At 38.1% G+C, this 23470-nt stretch overlaps 1 protein-coding gene across 1 annotated transcript; it reads left to right on the forward strand.

Moving 5' to 3' along the window:
• Positions 1–17666: 17666 nt before the first annotated feature.
• On the forward strand, positions 17667–22991 carry LOC112778474 (uncharacterized). The gene is made up of 2 exons (XM_025822787.3): positions 17667–18228; positions 22626–22991. Exons 1-2 carry the CDS (start codon positions 17788–17790, stop codon positions 22782–22784), a joined length of 600 nt encoding a protein of 199 aa, XP_025678572.1. The 5' UTR covers positions 17667–17787; the 3' UTR covers positions 22785–22991.
• The last annotated feature ends 479 nt before the right edge of the window (positions 22992–23470 follow it).

Here is a 23470-nt window from a genome sequence, read left to right on the forward strand (position 1 = left end):
AAACCTACTCCTCTGTGCGAGTACCAGTTTTCTAAAAGTGCATCAAAGCATCTTCGATTAGACAAGTATTGAAAATAAAAACTAAAGAAAGTTTGTAAATTGATAAATGAAACATAGAAATTAAAGTTTTAAAAACGTAAATGTGCAAAAACTGAAAAGGTTTGCATTAAAATTAGAAAGGAACGATAAAATGCCTTTGATTGGATCAAAGGACTTCGACATAGGAATTTGAAATGTAGAAGAATAAATTGATCAATGGGAATAGAGAACACTTAAAAAATAAATTTACTTGAAATGTTAAGTGTACAGAAAAGTAAATTGAAAGAAAGAAGAAGATGGAAGGAACCCTATAGAAAATATAACTCGATTGCAGACTCAGGAATTCACTGGGATGTGAGTGTGCTTGAGTGTTTTATTCTGAGTAAATGTTCCAACCCTTATTCCCTAACACTTCCTAGTATATATAGGCTATCTTACATAACTGACAATTAATTTACAATTAATTACAATTAACTGCAAGATTACAATTTTGAAATGCCATCCCTCTTGGTAACCGTTCCCGCCGCGTGATTGTAGACATTTCCCATGATTTTCTCGTGTGATAGAAGCCACTAACTCTTCCACTTCCGTAACTATTCAACTAGCTCATCGAATACTTTACTCGATTTCTCAAATCGAATCTCTCACTCGATTAAATTTATTTAATTAATAAATCAATCGAAATCCAAATCAGCGCCAATCACTTCCAATCTCATGCTCACACGTACATCCTCTCGAGAAGCTATATTTGACTCGTTCGGAATCGATTCATTCTCATCGAAAATATTTTTTGATCAACAAATTGCCTCCTTAGATTAATGTGTTTGCCTTTGATAACATTATCGAAGAATAAAGCACTTAATCGAAAAAATGTCAGTTTCCAAATCAGCAATAATTGTCATTTAAACTCCCCATTACTACTGACCCACTCGACAGGTCTCCCGAAACTTGCGCTTTCTCTCTCTACCACTTCATCTTCTTCGTGAAGTCACCTCTATTCGCATTCCTTCCACAGTAACGGCTACAGTGATACTTTAAATTCATCACTTTCTCCTTTGTTTGAATCTCTCGAACCTCATCATTCTCTGAATTTTCTCTACACCAAGAATTTCTTCACAAAATCCTCAACCTTCATTCTCCTTTCCTCTCTTTGGCAATGGCTGGTTCTTCAAATCAGGCTGCCACCCAAGATAAGGGTAAAGGCGGCCCCATAATAGCACCGCCGCCTCCACCGGCCCTTCGCATTCTCAATCAAGTCAATGATGAAGTCATTGACGATCCCCATTTGCAAAATAATGATACCAGAATCCTAATCCCCTTCACAATCGGTGCCGATACACACTACTTTCTTGGACCGATTGAATTTCTTGAGAGGACAAATAAAAAACTTTCTTTCTTTCCAAGTGCTGAAAGGGAAGATTTACTGATAAACCAAGCTTTTAACATCTCTCATTTTATCAACCAAAAGTCCTTCAGGAACAATCCAAAGATTAATCCTCAGGGATACAATTTTACAGCTTGTTATCGACGTCTTGAACCTACCAAAAATGCTGACTGGAGAGCTTTAGGAATTCATGAACTACTAAGGCTCTCTCATTTCTCACTTACTACATACCCTTGGATGATTGGGGATGTGACTTGTTTCTGGAACAAAACAACCAACAACTTTCACCTTCCTTGTGGAATGATCGGAATGTCTCTCCTCGACGTAGCTGCTATTACAAGGCTTCCAATAAATTCTCTAGACTGTACTCCTGACATGCAACCCAAGCGTCAGTACAATATTGTTTTAACCAACTCTTATAGTGACTTTATTGCCCACAACATGGGTGCAGAATGTACAAAAATCACTGAAAATGAACATGTAGCCTTCTTATTTTATTGGTTAAATGCAATCTTGTTCTGCTCTCAAAGCATACAAATGTCGAAACTCTACCTTCCTTTGGCTACTTTCCTTCACGAAGAAAAAGTTCTCAATTTGGCAAAGCTTCTTCTAGGGCATATTTTTTAAGAGCTTGGTCAATTTATTTGTAACCTTCGAGACAATAAGATAATCAGTGCAGGGGGCCCTCTATGGCTTCTTCAATTATGGCTCAATGCCATTTTTGAAAATTTCATGACAAAACCTGAAGGTGGTAGTACTGACAAGCAATACATTGAAGGTTTTCGATTGTCTGATTTCAAACCCAATTTTCTGGACACCCAATCAGATGAAGATAGATTCTGGACTGTTTTTTCTCTTTTCCATTCCTGCAAAGATTTTGACAATGACCAACTCAATTTTACTCCTTTTCTGCGTCGCAATCATGGTCCTGCCTGGCTGGATCGTTTACTCTTTCCTGATACTAATGAAGAGAGTGAACTTGCAAATCGGAGCTGGACAAACTTACTGGCTATTCAAGTAATTCCGATAGGGCTACCTTTAAACAAAAAAGAAAGGTTCAAAATAACTCTATACGCCCCTCATTTAACAGCTAGACAACTGGGGTTTTCTCAAGCCATTCCAACACCACAGCCTCGAAATGATAATCCATTCTGCCACATTGCTTTAACAACTCAGGAAGATTTCAATACTTGTCTCCTGAAAAATCAACAACACAGCGATCGTTTCAATTTCTTGATCTATAAACGCAGTTCCTTCATCACCAAATCCTGTTTCGAATGGTGGGCTGCTTACTATTCAAGGTACACTCGTACTTTAGAAGAAATTCAACAAACTGCCATTCAAACCGTCCCTATTGCTGAGAGCTCTCCAAAAAGAACTCAAAAAAGGAAAGCCGAACCTGCTCGACCACCACCACACAAAAGTAGAAGAACTCCTACCAGAACTTCTCGAAAGGTAACTTTTTTTTTAGCTTTTCCTTTTAACTTGGAAGGCACTACAAATTGTATCTTCTTATCTATACTCAACTCTGAGTCTCTTATCAGTTAGTGCTGCTATCATCAAGTGAGAGTTCTGATGAAAGTGAATCAACTAACAAGGATACTCCTGCTGCCTCCCCCCAATCGGAAGATACCACCGATTTGGATCTTGGTCCTCAACCAATTCGGCAACAAAGACTTGCTCTGGTAACATTTGGCATTTCTATATGTGTCTTTATTTAAATTGGAATAAATTTTAACTCACACTCATGTACATTCCATACTAGTCTTCCACTGCTGCTCATTCGGTTACATCTCCTGTGGTACCTGATCAGCCAATTCTGCAACAGCATCATGACCAGGGGCATTCTTCATCCCATGATTTGATTCAGGCTACCGAATCCACTCAACCACTTGATGTTGCTTTCCCACCTTTTCATGTAACATCGGCAATTGATTTGACAAAAAATCCTCCACAGCATTCTCCAACCCAGACTCTCATACTTGAATCAACTTCACCAAACAACCATGCTGCACTTTCTATGGCGAACCAAGAGGCTCTAGATTCTGACTCTCCCTCTCGGAATGTTGAGACAACAAATTCCGATTCGTCTCGGTCCAGGGTCTTAGAAACCCCTCCAAAGCTGCCTAGTCCTCCTCACCAAGTTAGTTTTCAGACTCCTCCTGGACCAAGACCTGAAACATCAAATGCTTCCACCATTCCTACAAGTGCTACTTTAGCTGATCTGATTTCTGTCTTAAGCCGGGTTATCGAAGAAAATACGGTACTTGTACCAATGCCTACGCTCTCAAGACCTACCACATCAAGGTCTTTATTTGAATTAAATGCTAATACTCGAGAGCAGCTTCGATCACTTATCAAGCTCTTGGATCATTCACCTACCACATGGGTTAGTGACACAATTCTTAATCAACTCCTAGCTGATCTTTTGAATTCTTCCTTAGAGCTTCCAGCTAACACACTAAATTCTGCCTCAATTCAAGAATTCAAATAACTTCTCAATGAGAGCGTAGCATCTCAATTTCAACTCTAAGAAACTGAAGCTAAATAAAATCAATATCAAAACCAATATAGACAGTTATTTGACAACCGCTCAACCAATTCAAGCTTCTCGTGAAGAATTCAATCTGAGAATCTCCCATGCTATTTCTGTCTAAGCTTTTCATGACCAGGAAGAAGCAAAACTTGAAGCAAAATTGGCTCAAATCAATGAAAAGCTTGCCAAAGTGTGACAGAACCGGGCTACTATAGCCAGACCCTTGGCAGCTGCCCAACAGGAACATCAACACCTTATTCAAGAACTTTTTTCCATTGAGACCAAGCCGGAAGAATATGAAAAATAACTCGAAAAAGTCCAATTTGACAAATTCAAACAAATCGAGGCACTTTCAATTCTGGAAAATAAAAGGGCAAAGCTGCGCTCAGACTTAGTAAAGCTAGTGGCACCTTGAATTTATTTTCATTTCAAAGTTTACTTTATTTTGTAATTATTTCTATCTTTTCTGAACTTCATACATGTTAAACTTCTATGTTTGCCAACAATAGAAATGTTTCAAGTATTTTCCATTAATCGAGTTAATCACTTTCCCTGATTCGATATCTTTAATCTGATAGGCATTTCCAGAATATGTCCCTGTTACTTGAAAGGGACTTTCCTAACTATGGGACCATTTACCCAGAAACCTCGATTTCTTTTCCATCGGTAAAATGACTTTTAAAACTAACTCGCCTATCCTGAAAGACTTTTCTTTAATTCGACGATTATAACTTCGAGCAACACTCTCTTTTTGTCGAATCACATTATCGAGCGCTAGGATTCGCTCTGAATCTAATTCATTTAACTCATCAAACATTGCATTCCAATAATCATCGACTGGCAAATCATTCTGTTTTGATACTCTTAAAGTATTCAAATTAATTTCTAATGGTAACACGGCATCATGGCCATACACCAATTTATAAGGTGAAGTCCCTATCGAACCCCTTGGCAAATTTCGATAGGTCCATAATACTTGACTCAAAGTTTCATGCCATGTTCGAGACTTATTTCCGATATGCTTTTTAATCAAGCTTATCAAGATCTTATTTGCTGCCTCCACTTGCCCATTAGCCTGTGCATAATAAGGAGTTGAAGTGACCACATTAATACTTCTTGAAGTCGCAAAATTTTTAATTTGCTGGCCAGTAAACATAGTTCCTTGGTCAGTACTTAATGTCTGAGAAATTCCAAATCGATGGATAATATGTTCCTCGACAAAGTCTATTATTTCACTTTGACTAACTTCTATTAGGGGAACTGCTTCAACCCATTTCGTGAAATAATTAATAGCTACTAAAATAAACTTGTGTTGTTTTGACGAAAGAGGGTGAATCAACCCAATCAAATCCAAACCCAACCTCTAAATGGCCATGGCTTTATTATCAAATGCAATTCAGCCGCTGGAATCTGTTGTATCAAACCATGTTTCTGACACTCTTGACACGCATTTGTATAATCAATACAATCTTTTATTATAGACGACCAATATACATGATTACGATATAACACCCATCTCATCTTCTTCCCTACCTGATGGGCATCACATATTCCATTATGAACTTCACCCAAGGTGATGTTCTGATAATCTCAACTTAAACATCTCAATAAACTTCCATCCACCCCTTTTTTATACAATTCATCAGCCATTAAGACAAAATTTATTGCTTGTAATTTTACCTTTCTGTCGACTGCAATACTGGGATTTTTTAAATAATGAGCAATAGGCTTTCTCCAATCAGAATCTTCCCATTCATCTATACACAAAACTTCTCTTTCATTTGTTGGTACTAAAATTTGGTGGATACTAGATAATTTCCTAATGTTTTCTGGACCAATTCGATACCTCGAAGTAATTTGGGCTAACTCATTAGCAATTTCATTATGAATTCTAGGGATATGCACCAAAAAAACTTTTCGAAAAGATGTTAACAATTCCCAAGCAGTTACTAAATATTTTTGTAACGTTTCATTATTACACTTGAACTCTTTTGATAACTATTTTAAAACTAACTGCGAATCCCCTAAAATTTGAACCTCTAAAGCTCCTTTGCCAATTAAAATTTCAAGACCTAGAATCAGAGCCTCATATTCGGCCACATTATTAGAACAAGGATACTTTAATTCAAACAAGAATTCCGATGGAATACCTTCTGGCGAAATAACAAGAATTCTAACTCCTGCACCATCTTTGTGCTTTGATCCATCAAAATATAATTTCCAATAATTGACTTCCACATCGATTATATTTGCCCCCTGGTCATGCAGATCTTTCGAATTATCTACAAAAAAATCTGCAATGACTTGTCCTTTAACAGCCTTTGCTGGGACATACTGTAAATCGAATTCTATCAATGCCAGCATCCATTTCCCCAAATGTCCCCTTAACATAGGGAAACTCAACATATATTTAATAAGATCAATTTGTGCTATAACTTTTACTGATTTAGCCACCATATAACACTTTAATTTCATACAAGCATGATATAGGGACAAACACAATTTTTCGATTGGGGAATACCTTGTTTCGATATCAGTTAAAACTCGGCTAAGGTAATAAACTGCCCGTTCATGCCCGTCTTCATCATCTTGGGCTAACATACACCCTATAGTATTTGAAGATGCTGCAATATATGATTTTAAAGGTTCAGATGGACGAACATTTGCCATGATTAGGGCTTTAGACAAATAAGTCTTAATAGAATCGAACGCCAACTGATGTTCCATTGTCCATTCGAATTGCAAATCATTTTTCAGTTTTACTAAAGGTGCGAACACTCTAGTTTGATCTGAGAGATTCGAAATGAACCTTCGAAGATGATTTACCTTTCCAAAAAAGATTGTACTTCTCTCTTCGATTTAGGTGCAGACAATGCCAATATCGCATCTACTTTATTCTTGTCGATAGCAATCCCTTTTTTATGAACCACAAAACCCAAAAAATTTCCAGCCGATACACCAAAAGCACATTTCAAAGGATTCATTTTTAACCCTTTCTTTCTCATAATAAGGAATGCTCTCCTTAAATGATCAACGTGTTGATTTGCCGAAATCGATTTGACCATCACATCATCGATATATACTTCCATAAATTTTTCATTGAACTCATGAAAAATAGCATTCATGGCTCGTTGATATGTTGCTCCAGCATTCTTCAAACCAAAAGGCATAACTACCCATTCATAAGTACCTAATGCCCCAGAACAACGAAAGGCAGTCTTGGCCACATATTCTTCTGCAATGAAAATCTGGTTATATCCAGAATAACCATCCATGAAACTAAGAATTTCATTCCTTGCTGCAGAATCGATTAACATATCTGCGATAGGCATAAAATACTCATCTTTTGGAGTAGCATTATTCAAATCTCGAAAATCAATGCATACTCTTAATTTCCTATTCTTCTTCATTACTGGGACAATATTCGACACCCACTCAACATAACGTGCAGTTCGAATAAATTTCGCTTTAATCAAGCGTTCTATTTCTTCTTTAATTTTTACGTTAATTTCAGGAGCAAAACGTCTTGGAGTTTGTTTCACAGGTCGAGCATTGAGTTTTAATGCTAATCGATGTTCTACTAATGAATGATCGAGACCAGGCATCTTATGATAATTCCAAGCAAAACAATCTTTGAACTCAAGCAAAAGATTGAAGAGTTTAGTTCGAAAAGGATCAACAAGATCTTTACAAATATATGTAATTCGAACATCATGAGCAGTCCCCAGATTAATTTCTTCTAAGGGATCTTGAGATTCAAACCCTTTATAAAAATTATCCTCTTTGATTGAATATTTTTTGAATCCCAAAGGTTCTAAATCATATATGCAATCAAAAGTGAAATCAATAGAATCATCAGAAATAGAAGAAACTTGATCTTTGATTAAATCATCATTACTTTTATTTTCTACACAATGAGCCTCTGCTATTAAATCGGCAGTCTGGCTCGCATCATTAGTTTCATTACAAGAAATAGGAAAATCATAACTAAATTCGACTGGAAGTGTCGAATCAAACACATTACAATTAGTAAGTCTACTAACCCTATCTGACTCAACTTCATCAGAAGAATCATCTTTATTTTCTAAAAATTGAATACCAGGTAGTCGGAAACCTCCTCAACCTAGTCCATTGAACAGTCTTCAAGGTCTTCAAGAAAGACAGTCCCAACTAGTCGGCTCGAAACCCAAGTCTGGGTAACGTAACTTCACCGAAAGGCCTTATGAAGTTAAATAGCACCCTTCCCAATTATAAAGATTCAGAGATCGATCAACATTTAAGGGCTTTAATTTACGATTATATATCCTAAAATCGACATGCATTTGTTCGACATATAGACTCGAATCTGCTTTGACAATTTCAGGTTTACCCTCTGATGAGCCGAATTCACACCCCATTATAAATTTTGTGAATCCGTTCTTTTGGCAAGCGCACCAAAATTATCGTCAAGTAATAACCCACAGTGGAGTGGGATCATATCCACAGAGATTAACGGATTAAAGCAAACAATAGTTAATTAATTATCCTAGTTAGACGAATCATATTGGAGAGTGATATTCAAACAGGAAATGTAAATTGCATGAATGTAAAGGAAAGCAATAAAGTGCAAGAAAGTAATGGCAAGGAAAGTAAAGTACAAGAAAGTAAAGTCCTAGAAATGTAAAGTGCAGAAAATGTAAATAACCATAAAGTAAATAAAAGAAAGAAAGATAAAATAAGCATTGGGATCAAGAGATATTGCATTCTTCAGATTAATTGATTTCATCTCATCTTCAATCATGCTACTCATTGACCTCTTGGCAATCATGATTGATTGAGCCCCAATCCCTTGGTGACTCAATCTCTCAAATCTTGATCAATAGCCAATTCCTTGGTCTAATTGCTCATGAGAAGAGATGAAGCTTGTTCCCTGATTATACCACACACTTTCCTAGATTCAAGTAGAGGGAGGATTATATGTCACCATATCTAAACACCAAAACCCAAATCCTATTCAAGTGTGAGAAAAAATTTCAAGCATGGTTTTATGTTTCCTCTTCCAAGGTTCCCATAAAACCCAATTACGTTCAATCTCTTTTCCAAGATAATTGAATACTATCATGAAGAACGAAATTCTTTCTAGTAAATCAAAGAGAGATGAAGAGAAGAAGAAGAATAAAAACAATTAATCCATTGAAAAATAATAGAGCTCTCTTTCCTAATGGAAAGAGTTAGTAATTCATAACTAAATTATTTACAAAGTAAGAAAGAAAAGAGAAGAAATTGACGGTGAATAGAGAGGGTCCAAAGACTTCCCCCCAATCCAGCCATACCTAATTCTATGAAACTAAGGCCTTTAAATAGGCTCTCTTAAATTACAAACTTAAATGAAATTAAAAGCAAATTACAATGAAATGAAAATAAACTATTCTAAATGCTTCTTGTGGCCTTGATTGGTTGACAATTATAGCTTGAATGAGAGTTGGAATGGGCTTGATTGAAGGTTGGAGGCTATAGGGAGAAGTTGGCGTGTGGTTTCAAGTGCCACTCGCACTTGATTTTTCACTTTGGATTATGACCCACTTTGAACGCTGAATAGATGGAGTTGTTTGGGCTCAAATTTAATTTCCACTATAAAGTATTATATATTTTTAGAAATCCCTGGATGTTATCTTTCCAACGTCTTTGGAATCAACTCATTTGGATCTCTGTAGCTCAAGTTATGCCCATTTGAAGGTGGATAGGTCAGTCTGTCAAGTAGCCCAGCGTGCCACGACCACTCTCTGGCGTGCCACGCCCATATGTTATGAAACTGGCGTGCCACGCCCATTATGATACACAAAATCTTCCTCTCTGGCCATTAGAACTGGCGTGCCATGCCCAGAACCTGGCGTGCCACGCCCATTATGAAAAAATAGCTGTGCCATGCCTTCGATATCAAGTGGCACGCCCAGCTTTTGTAATGCTGAAATAATAGCATTTTTCACCTCCATTTTTAACGTCTAATCTAGAGTGTTATATATTGTTGGAAAGCTCTTGATGTAAGCTTTCCAATGCCACCAAAATCAGATCATTTGGACCTCTACAACTCAAGTTATGTTCCTTTGAAGATGAAGAGGTCAGGCTGGTAACTTTACAGTGACGTGTTTTTCTCCTTGTGATTTTGGGGTCAATATCTTCCTTAATTCTAGTGTACATCATAAAGTGTTATATATGGTTGGAAAGATCTGAATGTCTACTTTCTAATGGCACTAAAATCACCTCATTTAAAGTTGTGTATCACAAGATATCTTCATTTGAATGAGAGGAGGTCAGGCTGGCATATGCCCCGGCGTGCCACGCCCACTTCTTGGCGTGCCATGCTCATAGTGGGGCTCAAAATCACTCCTCTGGAACTTAAACCTGGCGTGCCATGCCCAAAACACCAAGTGGCACGCCCTCTTTGAGATCTTGGCTTCACAAACTTGGCGTGCCACGCCCATAGCACCAAGTGGCACGCCCATGTTGGTCTTCATTCTTTCAAGCTTGGCGTGCCACGCCTAGAACCCAAGTGGCATGCCCAAGTCACCATTAAGGTTGGCGTGCCACTCCTTCGACATCAAGTGGCACGCCCATGTTGAACTCTTCAATCTCCCTTGCTGGAATGTTGGCCTGGCGTGCCACGCCCAGAGTACTAAGTGGCACGCCCATTGATGAGAATAGGCTTCAAAGGCTTGGCGTGCCATGCCCAGAGCTCCAAGTGGCACACCAGCTTTCTTTGCTTCTTTTGTGCTTCTTTTTTGCTTCTTTTTCCACCATTTTCTACAAAGTTAAACAATTCAAAGAAATCAAAACAATATACATCTTAAGCACAAAAATACTCAATAATTAAGCATAATTAATGGAAATTAAAGGTGAAAAAGCATAGAAAAAAGGTACATGATGCGCAGTCATCACCCTCCTTAGTCCACAGAAGCACGCTCTGATGCACAGTAGAAGGTACAGCTCCTACACCATGGATCCAATCTCTTCCTAGCAAGGCATTGTAACTAGCCTTTGATGGCACTACCACAAACATAGAATGTCTTTCCGATGACCCCACTTTTACAGTCAAAGTGACTAGCCCTTTCGCTGGCGTAGAAGTCCCACTAAAATAGTCACAGCAATGTTTGTAGGGACCAGATCATCAGGATGCTTTCCTACTTTTCCCAACATCCTCTCAGGCAGAAGACAAATCGCTGCCCCACCATCAATCAATACCTTATTTATTTTAAACCCATTCAGAATGGCGATAATATGAAGGGGGCGCAGATGAGACATTTGTCTTTCAGTAGGCCGAGGAAAATACCCTGGCTCATCTTCAATGCGAATGAAGGAGAAAGCCCCCTCATCTTCCTGATCATAGTCCTCATCTGGATTACTCTCACAATCCCCAAGATATTCAGTTGGAATGATCGAGATCGTCCCTATCATGTCTTCATCTCCTTCATCAAAATACTCCTCATCGACATCAACATCCTTATGTTTGTCGACTCCAGAGGACTGAGCCACTGCTTTGCCTTTTTCCATCTTTGCAGGTGATGAAATTTCCTTGGGATAAGTCTCTCCATCAGAAGAAAAGACAATTCGAGAATGCACAGAAGGCGTTGCCCCCTTGCTTACCTCTTTTCCTGTCTCTGTTTGAATTTTCTTACTCTGATTGAAACTTCTTCTTCCACCTCTTCCTCTTGGATAACCCCTGGCTCATCCTCGATAGAAGGCATATTGATTTCGAGAAGGTGCTCAATGCCCCCATTGAGGATTGCGCCGATACAGATGGTCACACCTTTAGAATTCCTGACAATTCCTAATCCACTGAACACCTATAGCTTGGGATCGGCTTAAAGGTGCAGTTACATCATGCTGGGGGATCTTTGAACTAGAGCCCTCCACGCGTCGAATTGGCTGTCTCTGACATGCTTGTTCCTCTCTATGAGCCAATTCTTTTTCATAATTTCTTTTTCAAAGATTGCTGCCGCTTCAGCATCAAAGACAGCGTTGCACCAAGGAAATAGAGATACGTCCCGGTCTTTGATCTTTTGCTGGACCAAGAAATCCAACAAGCCGTCTCTCGTTATGGGGGTATACAAATCTCACTTGTGACTTGAAATCATCAAGAACCACATCAAAATCATAGGACATGCCAACCATGTTCACCTCTAGGCAAGGCTTGACATAGCTGGCATCAACTTCGAAGGGATCAACATCAACCTTCATCTCCTTCTTGCCATAATCAAATTTCAACCGTCCTTCCATGATTGCTTCTTGAATCAAGTCCCTGAAACGAACACAACTGTTAGTCGAATGACTTGTTGCTTGATGAAATTTATAATAAGGCTTTCCTTTTAAATCTTTCACAGAAAGCAAAGTTCTACCCTCAGACAAAACTAATTGTTTATCTTTAAGCAACACATCGAAAATCTGATAAGATTTTGAAATATCAAAACTATATTTCTTTCCACTTTTCAGTTTTGAATCATTCGACTTTTCATTGCTAGGAAGTTTCTTCAATAAAGAACAAACATATGGAGGACCTTTCTTAAGTTCAGCCAAATCGACTTCTGTTTCGAAATCGAATTCCTCCTTTGAGGATTCCATAGTTACATAAGCAACCTTTTCTTTTCGAGTAAAAGGTTTACTCTTTGACCTCTGCTCATTTCTATACTTTTCTTTTTCTTTTCTCATGAGTTCGATCTATCGAACCTTTTCAGCCAAATGAGCCAGATCAGGAATATGCACATTAAGCAGTTTCCTGCGCATATAGAATCCTAACCCCATAGTTGCTATTTTCACTATCTCACTTTCGGGTAATGTTACATAGCATCTACTTCTAGCGTTTTTGAAACGTATTAACTAATCATCAATGGTCTCACCATCTTCACGTTTCAAAGCTACTAGATCAGTAACTGCTACATTCATCTTCCCTCGATAAAACTGAGCGTGAAAAGCAGTTTCTAACTGATTCCATGTTGTGATCGAATTTGGTCAAAGATTCGAAAACCAAGTAAACGCATTCTTCGTCAATGACGAAGGAAAAAACTTTATTTTTGAATTTTCATCATTTGCTAAGTTTCCAATCTCGACCAAATAACGAGCAATATATTCAGTAGTTGATTCTCCGACTTCACCAGCAAATTTTGTGACTATCTTTGGATTTTTCACTCCTCTTGGCACTTCAGCCATTTGAACCACTTGAGGAAAAGCGGATACAAAATGTGGTTGATTCATAAAACCACATTCAGCCCAACCCGATTTAACACTTCTTCCACAATTCTAGTGACTTGACAACGTTCACCGCCATGTAGTCTGGCTAAAAGGTCATCAGCATTCTGTCCTCGGGGAACCATGTAAGGATTTTCTCGATTCAAAACATTATTTTCATTTTGCAAAACATTTTCTACTCCTTCATTATTTCCCCTGGCATTATGCCTCTCACCTTCATCATAGTCAACAATTCGAGCAATCCTCTCGACTTGTCTAGCAAGATGCTCAAATCTCGATTCATGATTAGCCAGCATGGGTTCAGAATTGTAGTCATTTGCTGAGTCAATAAATTGACCAAGTCATGGTGACTTTCCTCCACTTATTGTTGGATATACTGCCATTGAATTTGAAGCATTCGAAGTGGAGCCCACATTATAATCACGAGAATATTCGGAATATTGTTGTGGGTTTTGAATATTATTCACTCCATTTGCATTCCCAAAGCGGACAAGCGGAACAAAACCACCCACCGGTGGGGTATAACCAGGAGGAAGACCATAAGGGGGCCAACCAGCGGTTAATGGAGGTTGATATGGTAGCACAGGGCCACGTGGACGAATATTACGTCCAACATTTCAAGTTTGAATAGTCGTAACGACTATACTTTCAGTTCCAATTGCACCTTCCAAACGTGAAGATACGTCGGCTTGTTGCATGGATATTGGTATGCTATCATTGGTGGATGAACCACCATTCACATTTGATAATTCATCATCCATGTGAATGATCTTCCCACTTCGTAATTGCATACACTAAGAATCACTGGAAAAATATTTATTTGACACTTCGCTTTAAAAAATGTCCCACCGGGCGTGCCAATTTGTTTTGTCGATTTTTAGCAAATCGATGGTGGTTCGATATCTAGTGGTATGGGAGCGAAACCTACTCCTCTGTGCGAGTACCAGTTTTCTAAAAGTGTATCAAAGCGTCTTCGATTAAACAAGTATTAAAAATAAAAACTAAAGAAAGTTTGTAAATTGATAAACGAAACATAGAAATTAAAGTTTTCAAAAAGTAAATGTGCAAAAAGTGAAAAGGTTTGCATTGAAATTAAAAGGGAATGATAAAATTCCTTTGATTGGATCAAAGGACTTCGGCATAGGAATTTGAAATGCAGAAGAATAAATTGAACAACGGGAATAGAGAACACTTACAAAATAAATTTACTTGAAATGTTAAGTGTACAGAAAAGTGAATTGAAAGAAAGAAGAAGATGGAAGGAACCCTACAAAAAAGATAACTCGATTGCAGACTCAGGAATTCACTGGGATGTGAGTGTGCTTGAGTGTTTTTTTCTGAGTAAAAGTTCCAACCCTTATTCCCTAACACTTCCTAGTATTTATAGGCTATCTTACATAACTGACAATTAATTTACAATTAATTACAATTAACTGCAAGATTACAATTTTGAAATGTCATCCCTCTTGGTAACGGTTCCCGCCGCGTGATTGTAGATTTTTCCATGATTTCCTCGTGTGATAGAAGCCACTAACTCTTCCACTTCCATAACTATTCGACTAGCTCATCGAATACTTTACTCGATTTCTCAAATCGAATCTCTCACTTGATTAAATTTATTTAATTAATAAATCAATTGAAATCCAAATCAACGCCAATCACTTCCAATCCATGCTCACACGTACATCCTCTCGAGAAGCTATATCTGACTCGTTCCAAATCGATTCATTCTCATCGAAAATATTTTTCGATCAACAATGTCTTCTTCCGTTCTTCTTCTGCTAAATTCCACCTTCTCTAAATTCTTCTTTTATTTTTATTCAAGTGTTCCTTCCACGCATGTAGTTCCTCAACATGCTACTACTACTGCTAAACACTCAACCAATTTTGATTTTTTTTCACTATTCTATTTATTTTCTCTTTCCTTAGACTATATTTTTCATATTTGTTTGGAAAACACTTCTCCTATTTTCACTGTTCAATTGAATAAAATACCACTCAATAGTTTCATCTTTTCATTTTACCCATGCAAAGATTAGGACTCTGCCTATGTCCTAAAAAAATAGTTGGGTATTTAAGAAGAATCGTCTTTTTTATTAGTCAGGAAGAAGAATATTAATGAGCCTAGTTATTGGGTCTTAATAAAACCCACGAAAGAACCTAAAAGTATTCCGACAAAATTATTGTAAGAAAAAGAAAAAGTGTTATTCAGTTCTAGCTCTCCCCTTACGTTTTCTTCTAGACATAGTTATAAAAATCGGATCGATCAGGATAATCTGACCGAAAAACTAGTGAACCGACCTCAAGACTAATCCGGATTGAGCATAGAAGGCTGAAAGTGAACCAAGCTGAGTCGAGTTAGACCAAGCTCAAGCTTGGCTCACGAAAATTAATTTTGGCTCATGGCTCGACTCATTAACAATTAAGCCTATTTCGTAAGCTCAAACTCGGCTCAGCGAGAGCTCACGAGCTGTCTCAAATAATACGAACATATTCTATAATTTTAAATCAATAAATTATAACTTATATATATTAAAAAAAATTAAAAAAGATAAATTTTATATATTGTCTATCTATCAATTATAAATTTTTTATTTATCTTACATCAAAATTATATATAAAAATAACTATAAAATTTTAAATAATTAAGAACATTAATATATATATATATGTTAAATTATTAATATGCATATCCTAAATGCATTTAATATTATATATATTCAAGCCAGCTCACGAGCTAATGAGCTGAGTTTATCCAAGTTCAATCTCAGCTCATTTAATTTATGAGCTTAATTCCAGGTTTAAGTTCGACTCACCAGTTCACGAGTTCGAGCTAGCTCATGAGCGAGTTTGACTCATTTCCGGGCCCAGCATAGCACCAACGAAGAATAAAAACTGATGTTCTGAAAATTGAACCGGACTGGCCGGTTCAACCGGGTTAACCGGAAACCGGTCACTTAGTCGATTCGGTCCACCTGCAAAACCGTCCTGTAAAAAACCGATAAAAAATCGGTCGAATCGGTGATTAACCGGCGAACCGGACAAACCGGCCGGGTTCTCCCCCCCAATCACTAAATGGCGTCGTTTGATGCTGAAAAAAATATAATTAATAAAACATATAAACCATGCGGTCCCTCCCCCTTCTCTCTCTCTCACACACCTACCCAGCCTCTCGCTCTCTCTCTTCGCTGGCACAGAAGAAACCCTATCAGCCTCTCTCTCTCTCCCAGACAGCCAGCAGCAGCAGGCAACCGCCAGCGCCGCCGTCACCGACGAACTCTTCTCCTCAGCCAGCGTCAAGCCCTGCCGTTGCGATCCTCTTCTCGGAGCTGCTGTTAGTGTCGCCGCCTCTGTCCTTGTCGTCGTCAGCCACCCTAAAATCGTGTCTCTATCCTCATCGTCGATCCCCTCGATGCCTGAGCTCACTTTTATTTGGTTTTCTGATTTCTGATTCTGAGTCTATTAATTTCTGCTTATTTTAAGTTACTGAATTTCTGAGTTTGTAAGCCTCAATCCATACACTGCTTTAGTTTTATTTTTGGGAGTTTAATTGTTGTTTTTTTGGATTTAATTATGTTGACTGTTGCATGTTGTTTTTTCTGGGTTAATTGTTGGTTTTTGATTGCTGTCTTCTGGATTTAATTCCTGTTGATTGCTGTCTTCTTCTTTTTAGTTTTTTTCATTTTGTTAATTATATGAATTAATCAGTTTTTGTAATTCTGTTTCTGTAAGTTTCAAATTATGCTTTTGTTCTATTTTTAATTTGTTACTGCAGTTTGATTTCATACTTCATAGTCAGTTTGTTTGTAAATTCAGTAGTTAGCACTGTGATTCTGTTTGTAAATTCAATAGTTAGTGGTTATTACTAATTTGTTGGTTAGTTTTGATTATTATATTACAAATCCTAAGTTGCTTTTATTTGAGTTGCTACTGTGATTATGAGTTTTGGATAGTTTCGATTATTAGTGGTTATTATTGTGATTCTGAGTTGCTTTTTTATCTGATTTTTTTTTTTGTTTTCTGAGTTGCTATTTTCTTGAAGCACTTAATTATGATTATGATTTTTTATGATCAGTGTCTTTGTATAGTTGAAAACTTGTTTGTCAATGTTGTTTGATTTGATGGTAGAACATTATGTAAATTTAGATGTGTTTTGATCTATTTAGTTATAAATTTTGATATTTTAGTTATAAACTTTGATGTTTAAAGTTATATATGAATTTTTATTGATAAATTATAGCCAATTTATTATGTAAAATTGTGAAATTTTAAATTTTATTAGGTTAGAAATTATTGAATTTAAATATTTAAAATTATATATTAAATTTTTAATAATTTTATTTAATATTTAATTAAACCGGTTGAACTTCGGTTGAACACCGGTCGAACCATTAAACCAGTGAACTACACCTCACCGATTTATTGATCGGTCCGGTTCTCGCAACCTTGATAAAAACCATTGAAAACCGGTTTGATCCAAGCGGTTTTATTAGAAACCAAAACTGATTCGAAATTAAAATTTTGTGCAAAAAAAAAAAAAAAAAAAAACACCCTAATCTTCAAAGAAGCCCTCTCCAATCTACTCTTAAGTCTTGATTCACTCACACTCATGGCAGGTCAGGGTCTCTGGGAAAGAAAGAAAATGGGTGTGGTTCCCAACTCAAGCCAGAAACCTCTGTTCTGCGTAAAATGGCCATGGCACCAAGCTTCAAACACCAACACCTGCAACTTCGACGGTCCATGGCTCTTCACCTCTCTCCGAAACCTCGGTTCCCTCGCTCTCAATTTCGCCGCCACTGTCACGTCGTCACAACAAACGAAGGTGAAAATGGCCACCGGTGAAATGGCGTTGGATCAGGCGGAGGCGGAGCATAGGGCGTTCGCGGCGGCTCTGGCCAGCGGGAAGGAGGCGACGGTGCTCGAGTTCTATTCTCCAAGGTGCAGGCTCTGCAGCTCAATGCTCAAATTCGTCTCCGAAGTTGAGTCCAGGAACTCTCAATGGCTCAACGTTGTTATGGCAGATGCTGAGAATGAAAAATGGCTGCCGGAGGTAATTTCTTTTTTCTGCGCAATTTTCTAGTTGATTATTGATGATGAAATAGGATAGGAGCGTGATGCTGTTGCATAACTAAGTTAATCAATGCTTGGATTTTTAGTTTATTGCTTATGGTAATAGATGAAACTAGGTTGATTCATCTGAAGCAAGTTAAACGTACTGAGTTTATTTCTTTATTTATTCTTCACCTGGTTCTGTATGATCCATGTAGCAGACTCCTACTAGAGGGGTAAGTTTTGTTGTTGTTGTATTCTTCAACTGGTTTTGGATGATTTTAAAAGGTTCAGTTTGTTGTGATATATTTAATAACTTTGGAAAGAGGAGTGTTGGAATGAATGATATTATTTAAGGTAGGTAAAGAGGTGAGTGAATTCATAATGTGTTGCTCATTGGCTCTGGATCATTTCTTAGGTCAAGTAACCAATTTGAAGGTGAAAGTCCTTTGTGATGTTTGATTGATTTTACCTTGATTCAGCATTGGAAAGTTCCAGCAGTTTGGAGACTTCTCAACTAGCTGATTGATGATTACTCTATAGCCTGGCTGATTGAAGTTATTTTCATGGCCATTGTTTTAAAGGAATAAATCAGAATGAACTTGAAAATCTGTAGTTTCTTGTTCTAAGTAGGTCCATATGTCCACCTTTAACTTTGTTGTCTAGACAACCTCTGGGTATATACTTCGGGTTGATTTAGCCTTTGGAAATCCCCACGAGGGATCCAACTTGATCTTTGTGTAGGTTTCTTATCTCTTGCACAAATGGCAGCAAAATTTTCCAATCTTACTTATCCCTTGGGAATTCTTTATGACGAGAGTATATGATGTTATAGTGTCAGATATCCTGGTGTACTGCATGAAGAGGAAAAGATGAGTGAGGAGCAAAAGAGGGAACTGGCTTTGTAGCTATACTCCTGCTAAGCTGTGCTGGCAGGGACAGTGCAAGGTGGGAAGATTTCACTGAGAAAAGAAGAGGGGGAGGGTCGAGGTTAAATTGCACAGTATATGCAAGGGTGTGACTAGGATATTCAGAAAATTAGTTACTGATAAATTGGGATATTTGGCATGGACCATAACCATGCAGGCCATGGTGTATTGTGGTAGCATGAAAATATTATCATCTATAATAAGCACAAACAAACACCCAACAAATTATCAATAATTTATTTTTATTTGTTTTGCATCATCCTAGTAGGTAATCTTTAGCTCAATGGTTGGTAGAGTATTTTCCATTGTATGCCAAAATTACCCAAGGGAACTCCGTCTATGTTACACTTGCGGTACATAGCCGGTCCTAAACCCGGATAAAGGAGGAGGGTTGTGTTAGGTCTTCGGCAACCAACATAAAAATATAGCCGAACCCTCATGACATGAATCAAAGACATTATTGCACTAAAGCTAGGTCGTTATCCGGAAGCAACGCGCTGTACGGCTCGAGTATGGTGTCAAAGCAAGAGCCGTTGCATCGGTGCCCGGATGTAGTGTTAAATGAGCAAGGGTTCTCGCGTTTTCGTGAACGGACGAGGGTAAATAAGCTAGTTCATAAAGTAAAAGGTAAAGGTCGAAGCGAGAGAAGGTTGAGATTTGGGACATGGAACATAGGCACTCTAACAGGAAAGTCCATGGAGGTGGTGGACACTATGACAAGGAGGAAGATTAACATTATGTGCCTACAAGAAACGAAATGGGTTGGTGCAAAGGCTAGGGAGTTGGATACTTCTGGTTTCAAACTTTGGTATACAGGAAAGGTGAAGAATAGGAATGAGGTTGGAATAATTGTGGATAAGCAGTGGAAGAAGGACGTAGTGGATGTCAAGAAGGTGGGAGATCGAATCATCTCTATCAAACTTGTGGTGGAGGGAGGTGTTTTCCATGTGATTAGCGCCTATGCACCGCAAGTGGGTTCGGACGAACAACACAAGATAAGGTTTTGGGAGGATCTAGAGAGTTTGGTTCAAGGCATACCTTTGGGAGATAAAATTTTCTTAGGAGGAGATTTAAATGACCATGTTGGGAGAGAAGTGACTGGATATGGGAGTATCCACGGAGGCCATGGTTTCGGGGTGATCAATGCCGATGGTGAAACTATTTTGGATTTTTCCTTGATCTTTGATCTTCTCATCGCAAATACATATTTTAAAAAGAGAGACGAACATCTTATAACCTATAAGAGTGGCATGACAAGCTCTCAAATCGACTTCTTCTTGTTGAGGAGAGTCGACCGGAAATTTTGCATTAACTGTAAAATTATCCCGGGAGAGAGTTTGACAACACAACATAGGGTGCTCGTCATGAATTTTCGCGTTGAGCAAAAGCTGAGGAAAAAACATCATACGAAGAACCCAAGGACAATGTGGTGGCGGATGAAAGGTGAGGAACAAAGAAGCTTCCTAAGACGGATAGGAGAAGAGGCAAAGTGGGATGGGAATGGAAGCGCGGAAGAGATGTGGAGGGAGATGGCAGAAGTTATTAGAAGAACAGCAAAAGAAAGTTTTGGTGAATCTAAAGGAATAGGACCAAGAGACAAGGAGTCCTGGTGGTGGAATGCGAGTATACAAGAAAAGATAAAGATAAAAAGGGAATGCTTTAAAGAGTGGTCTTTATGCCGCAATGCAGATAATTGGGAAAAATATAAAGCGGCTAAGAAAGAGACAAAAGTGGCTGTAAGTGAAGCAAGAACAAGAGCATATAAGGGTCTCTACTAGTCTTTGGGCACGAAAGAAGGAGAAAAAGGTATATATAGAATCGCAAAGAGCCAGGAAAGAAGAACGAGAGATTTGGATCAAGTTAAGTGCATAAAGGATAAGGATGGAGATGTATTGGCTCAAGAGGAGAAAATTAATGAAAGGTGGAAGAGCTACTTCTACGAGTTATTTAATGAGGGACAGAAGACTCTTCTGAGCCTTGGTCGATTATGTACAAGGGAAGAAGATCAAAACTTTGACTACTATCGAAGGATTCGAGACTTCGAGGTAAAAGAGGCTCTAAAGCAGATGAAAAATGGCAAGACAGTAGGATCTGATAATATCCCGATTGAGGTTTGGAAGAGTCTTGGAGAAAAAGGCATCAACTGGTTAACCATGCTTTTTAATGAGATTTTAAGGTCAAAGAAGATGCCTGATGAGTGGAGAAAAAGCACCTTGGTACCTATCTACAAGAATAAAGGGGATATACTTAGTTGCAGAAACTATAGAGGAATTAAGCTTATGAGTCATACTATGAAGTTATAGGAAAGGGTGATAGAACGGAGGTTGAGAAAAGATACACAAGTAATAGAGAACCAATTTGGATTTATGCCAGGCAGATCTACTACTGAAGCGATATACCTATTAAGAAGGATGATGGAGAGGTATCGTAGTAATAAAAGGGATCTACATATAGTGTTTATTGATTTGGAAAAAGCGTATGATAGGGTACCAAGGGAGGTCTTATGGAAGGTTTTAGAAAAGAGGAGAGTAAGGATCGCATATATTCGGGCAATTAAAGACATGTATGATGTGACCACAACTAGTGTGAAGACTCAAGGTGGTGTGACAGAGGAATTCTATCGCACCGCTATAAGACTGTCTATGCTGTATGGTACGGAGTGTTGGGCGGCTAAAGGAGAGCATGAACATAAGCTGAGTGTGGCAGAGATGAAGATGTTGAGATGGATGAGTGGTCATACGCGATTGGATAAAATAAGGAATGAAGATATAAGGTAGAGAGTTGGAGTAGCACCCATTGTGGAAAAGATGGTTGAATCGCATCTCAGGTGGTTTGGACATGTGAGAAGAAGACCGATAAAACATCCAGTCAGGAGGGTGGATGAGATGGAAGATGGACAAAGGGCGAAAGGCAGAGGAAGACCTAAGAAGACCATCCATGAGGTGGTCAAACGAGATCTACATGTAAACGGTCTCTCTGTAGACATGATACATGACAGAGCACAATGGCGTCGTTTGATTCATGTAGCCAACCCCACTTAGTGGGATAAGGCTTTGTTGTTGTTGTTGTTGTATGCCAAAATTACCCAAGGGGCAAGATGTTTTAGATGCACTCTACATGCTGGTTATACCATGGGAAAAATGTGATTATTATACTGATATAGTGGATGGCACCCAATTGAGCATTTAGTGCAGGTCTACTGCCATTGCACAACTTTAGAAGTTAGAAAATCAAAGTGCAATGTAAAGGAATAGCTTCTTAAAGGCCGACCTTTAAATTTATTTTCACGAATTACTAATTTTGTTTTGGGTTCATCCTTGTTTTCGTTAGTGGTTTCTTATATTTGCAAAGATAATGATAGTTAACAAATTTCTTAATGCCATTATTTGTGTGATTAATTTCATGAGGAGAAAACATTCTGTTCATTATGGGTTCCTTGTAGACTTATATTTAAATCTTGCTATTGCAGCTGCTTAATTATGATGTTACGTATGTTCCTTGCTTTGTGCTTCTTGACAAGCAAGGAAGAGCTCTAGCGAAAACAGGTGTTCCACACAGTCGTTTACATGTTATAGCTGGCGTCTCCCATCTTCTCAAAATGAAGCGTCCTCAACAAAATAGTACATGATGCGAAGAGTCTCTATTATCATTTATATGAAACTAACATTATACAACATTGGCCAGAGATAATTGAGACGGGATTACGGTTTCAGGTGAGATTTTATCCCGTTTGTAAGTTTAATCATAGTAAGTAATGTATAACACAAGCCCATCATGTAGTTATCCTTCTTAAATTTATTTAGTTAGTTAAAATTCGATTACCTTTTTATATTAACTATTCATCTTGCCTTGTTCCTCTATTTTCTTCCTTTCCAAAGCTCTAGATTGATATCGTGTATCATGTTGAGGATAATATCAGCCAGTGAGAGTTAGTGGAAGTTAGAATTTGTTATGTAGTTGGGCTGAGCTGCCACCTTTTCTGTCATGATTTCTGTTACTAGATGAGTGAGTTTGTTATGTAGTTGGGCTGAGCTTCTCTCTTTTCTCTGATTTTCTTGGCTCTGCACAATTCAGAGCAGCTCCTGATACCTCTCATACCAAACACATTGACCATTCGAAGTGTGTATTAGACATCGCCACAAAAAGATGTCGAGTTTTCCTGTTCTCAATGGCCATCTTTTTATCTCGCATGATTGCTGCAAATTCCTTTGAATCCGTATTAATTCAGTTTATGCGAAGGTTAGATAGGACCAAATAAGGACAGGAAAATATTCATGGTGCCTTATTCTAACAGCATTCTACATTCGTGATCTT

The sequence above is a fragment of the Arachis hypogaea genome, chromosome 19, assembly GCF_003086295.3.
Source record: "Arachis hypogaea cultivar Tifrunner chromosome 19, arahy.Tifrunner.gnm2.J5K5, whole genome shotgun sequence".
Classification (NCBI taxonomy): Eukaryota; Viridiplantae; Streptophyta; class Magnoliopsida; order Fabales; family Fabaceae; genus Arachis; species Arachis hypogaea.

Coding starts and splice junctions, on each gene's coding strand:
- LOC112778474 (XM_025822787.3), top strand. CDS start 17,788: ATGGCAGGTCAGGGTCTCTGGGAAAGAAAGAAAATGGGTGTGGTTCCC. Junction 18,229..22,625: donor ATGAAAAATGGCTGCCGGAG/GTAATTTCTTTT, acceptor TTGCTATTGCAG/CTGCTTAATTATGATGTTAC.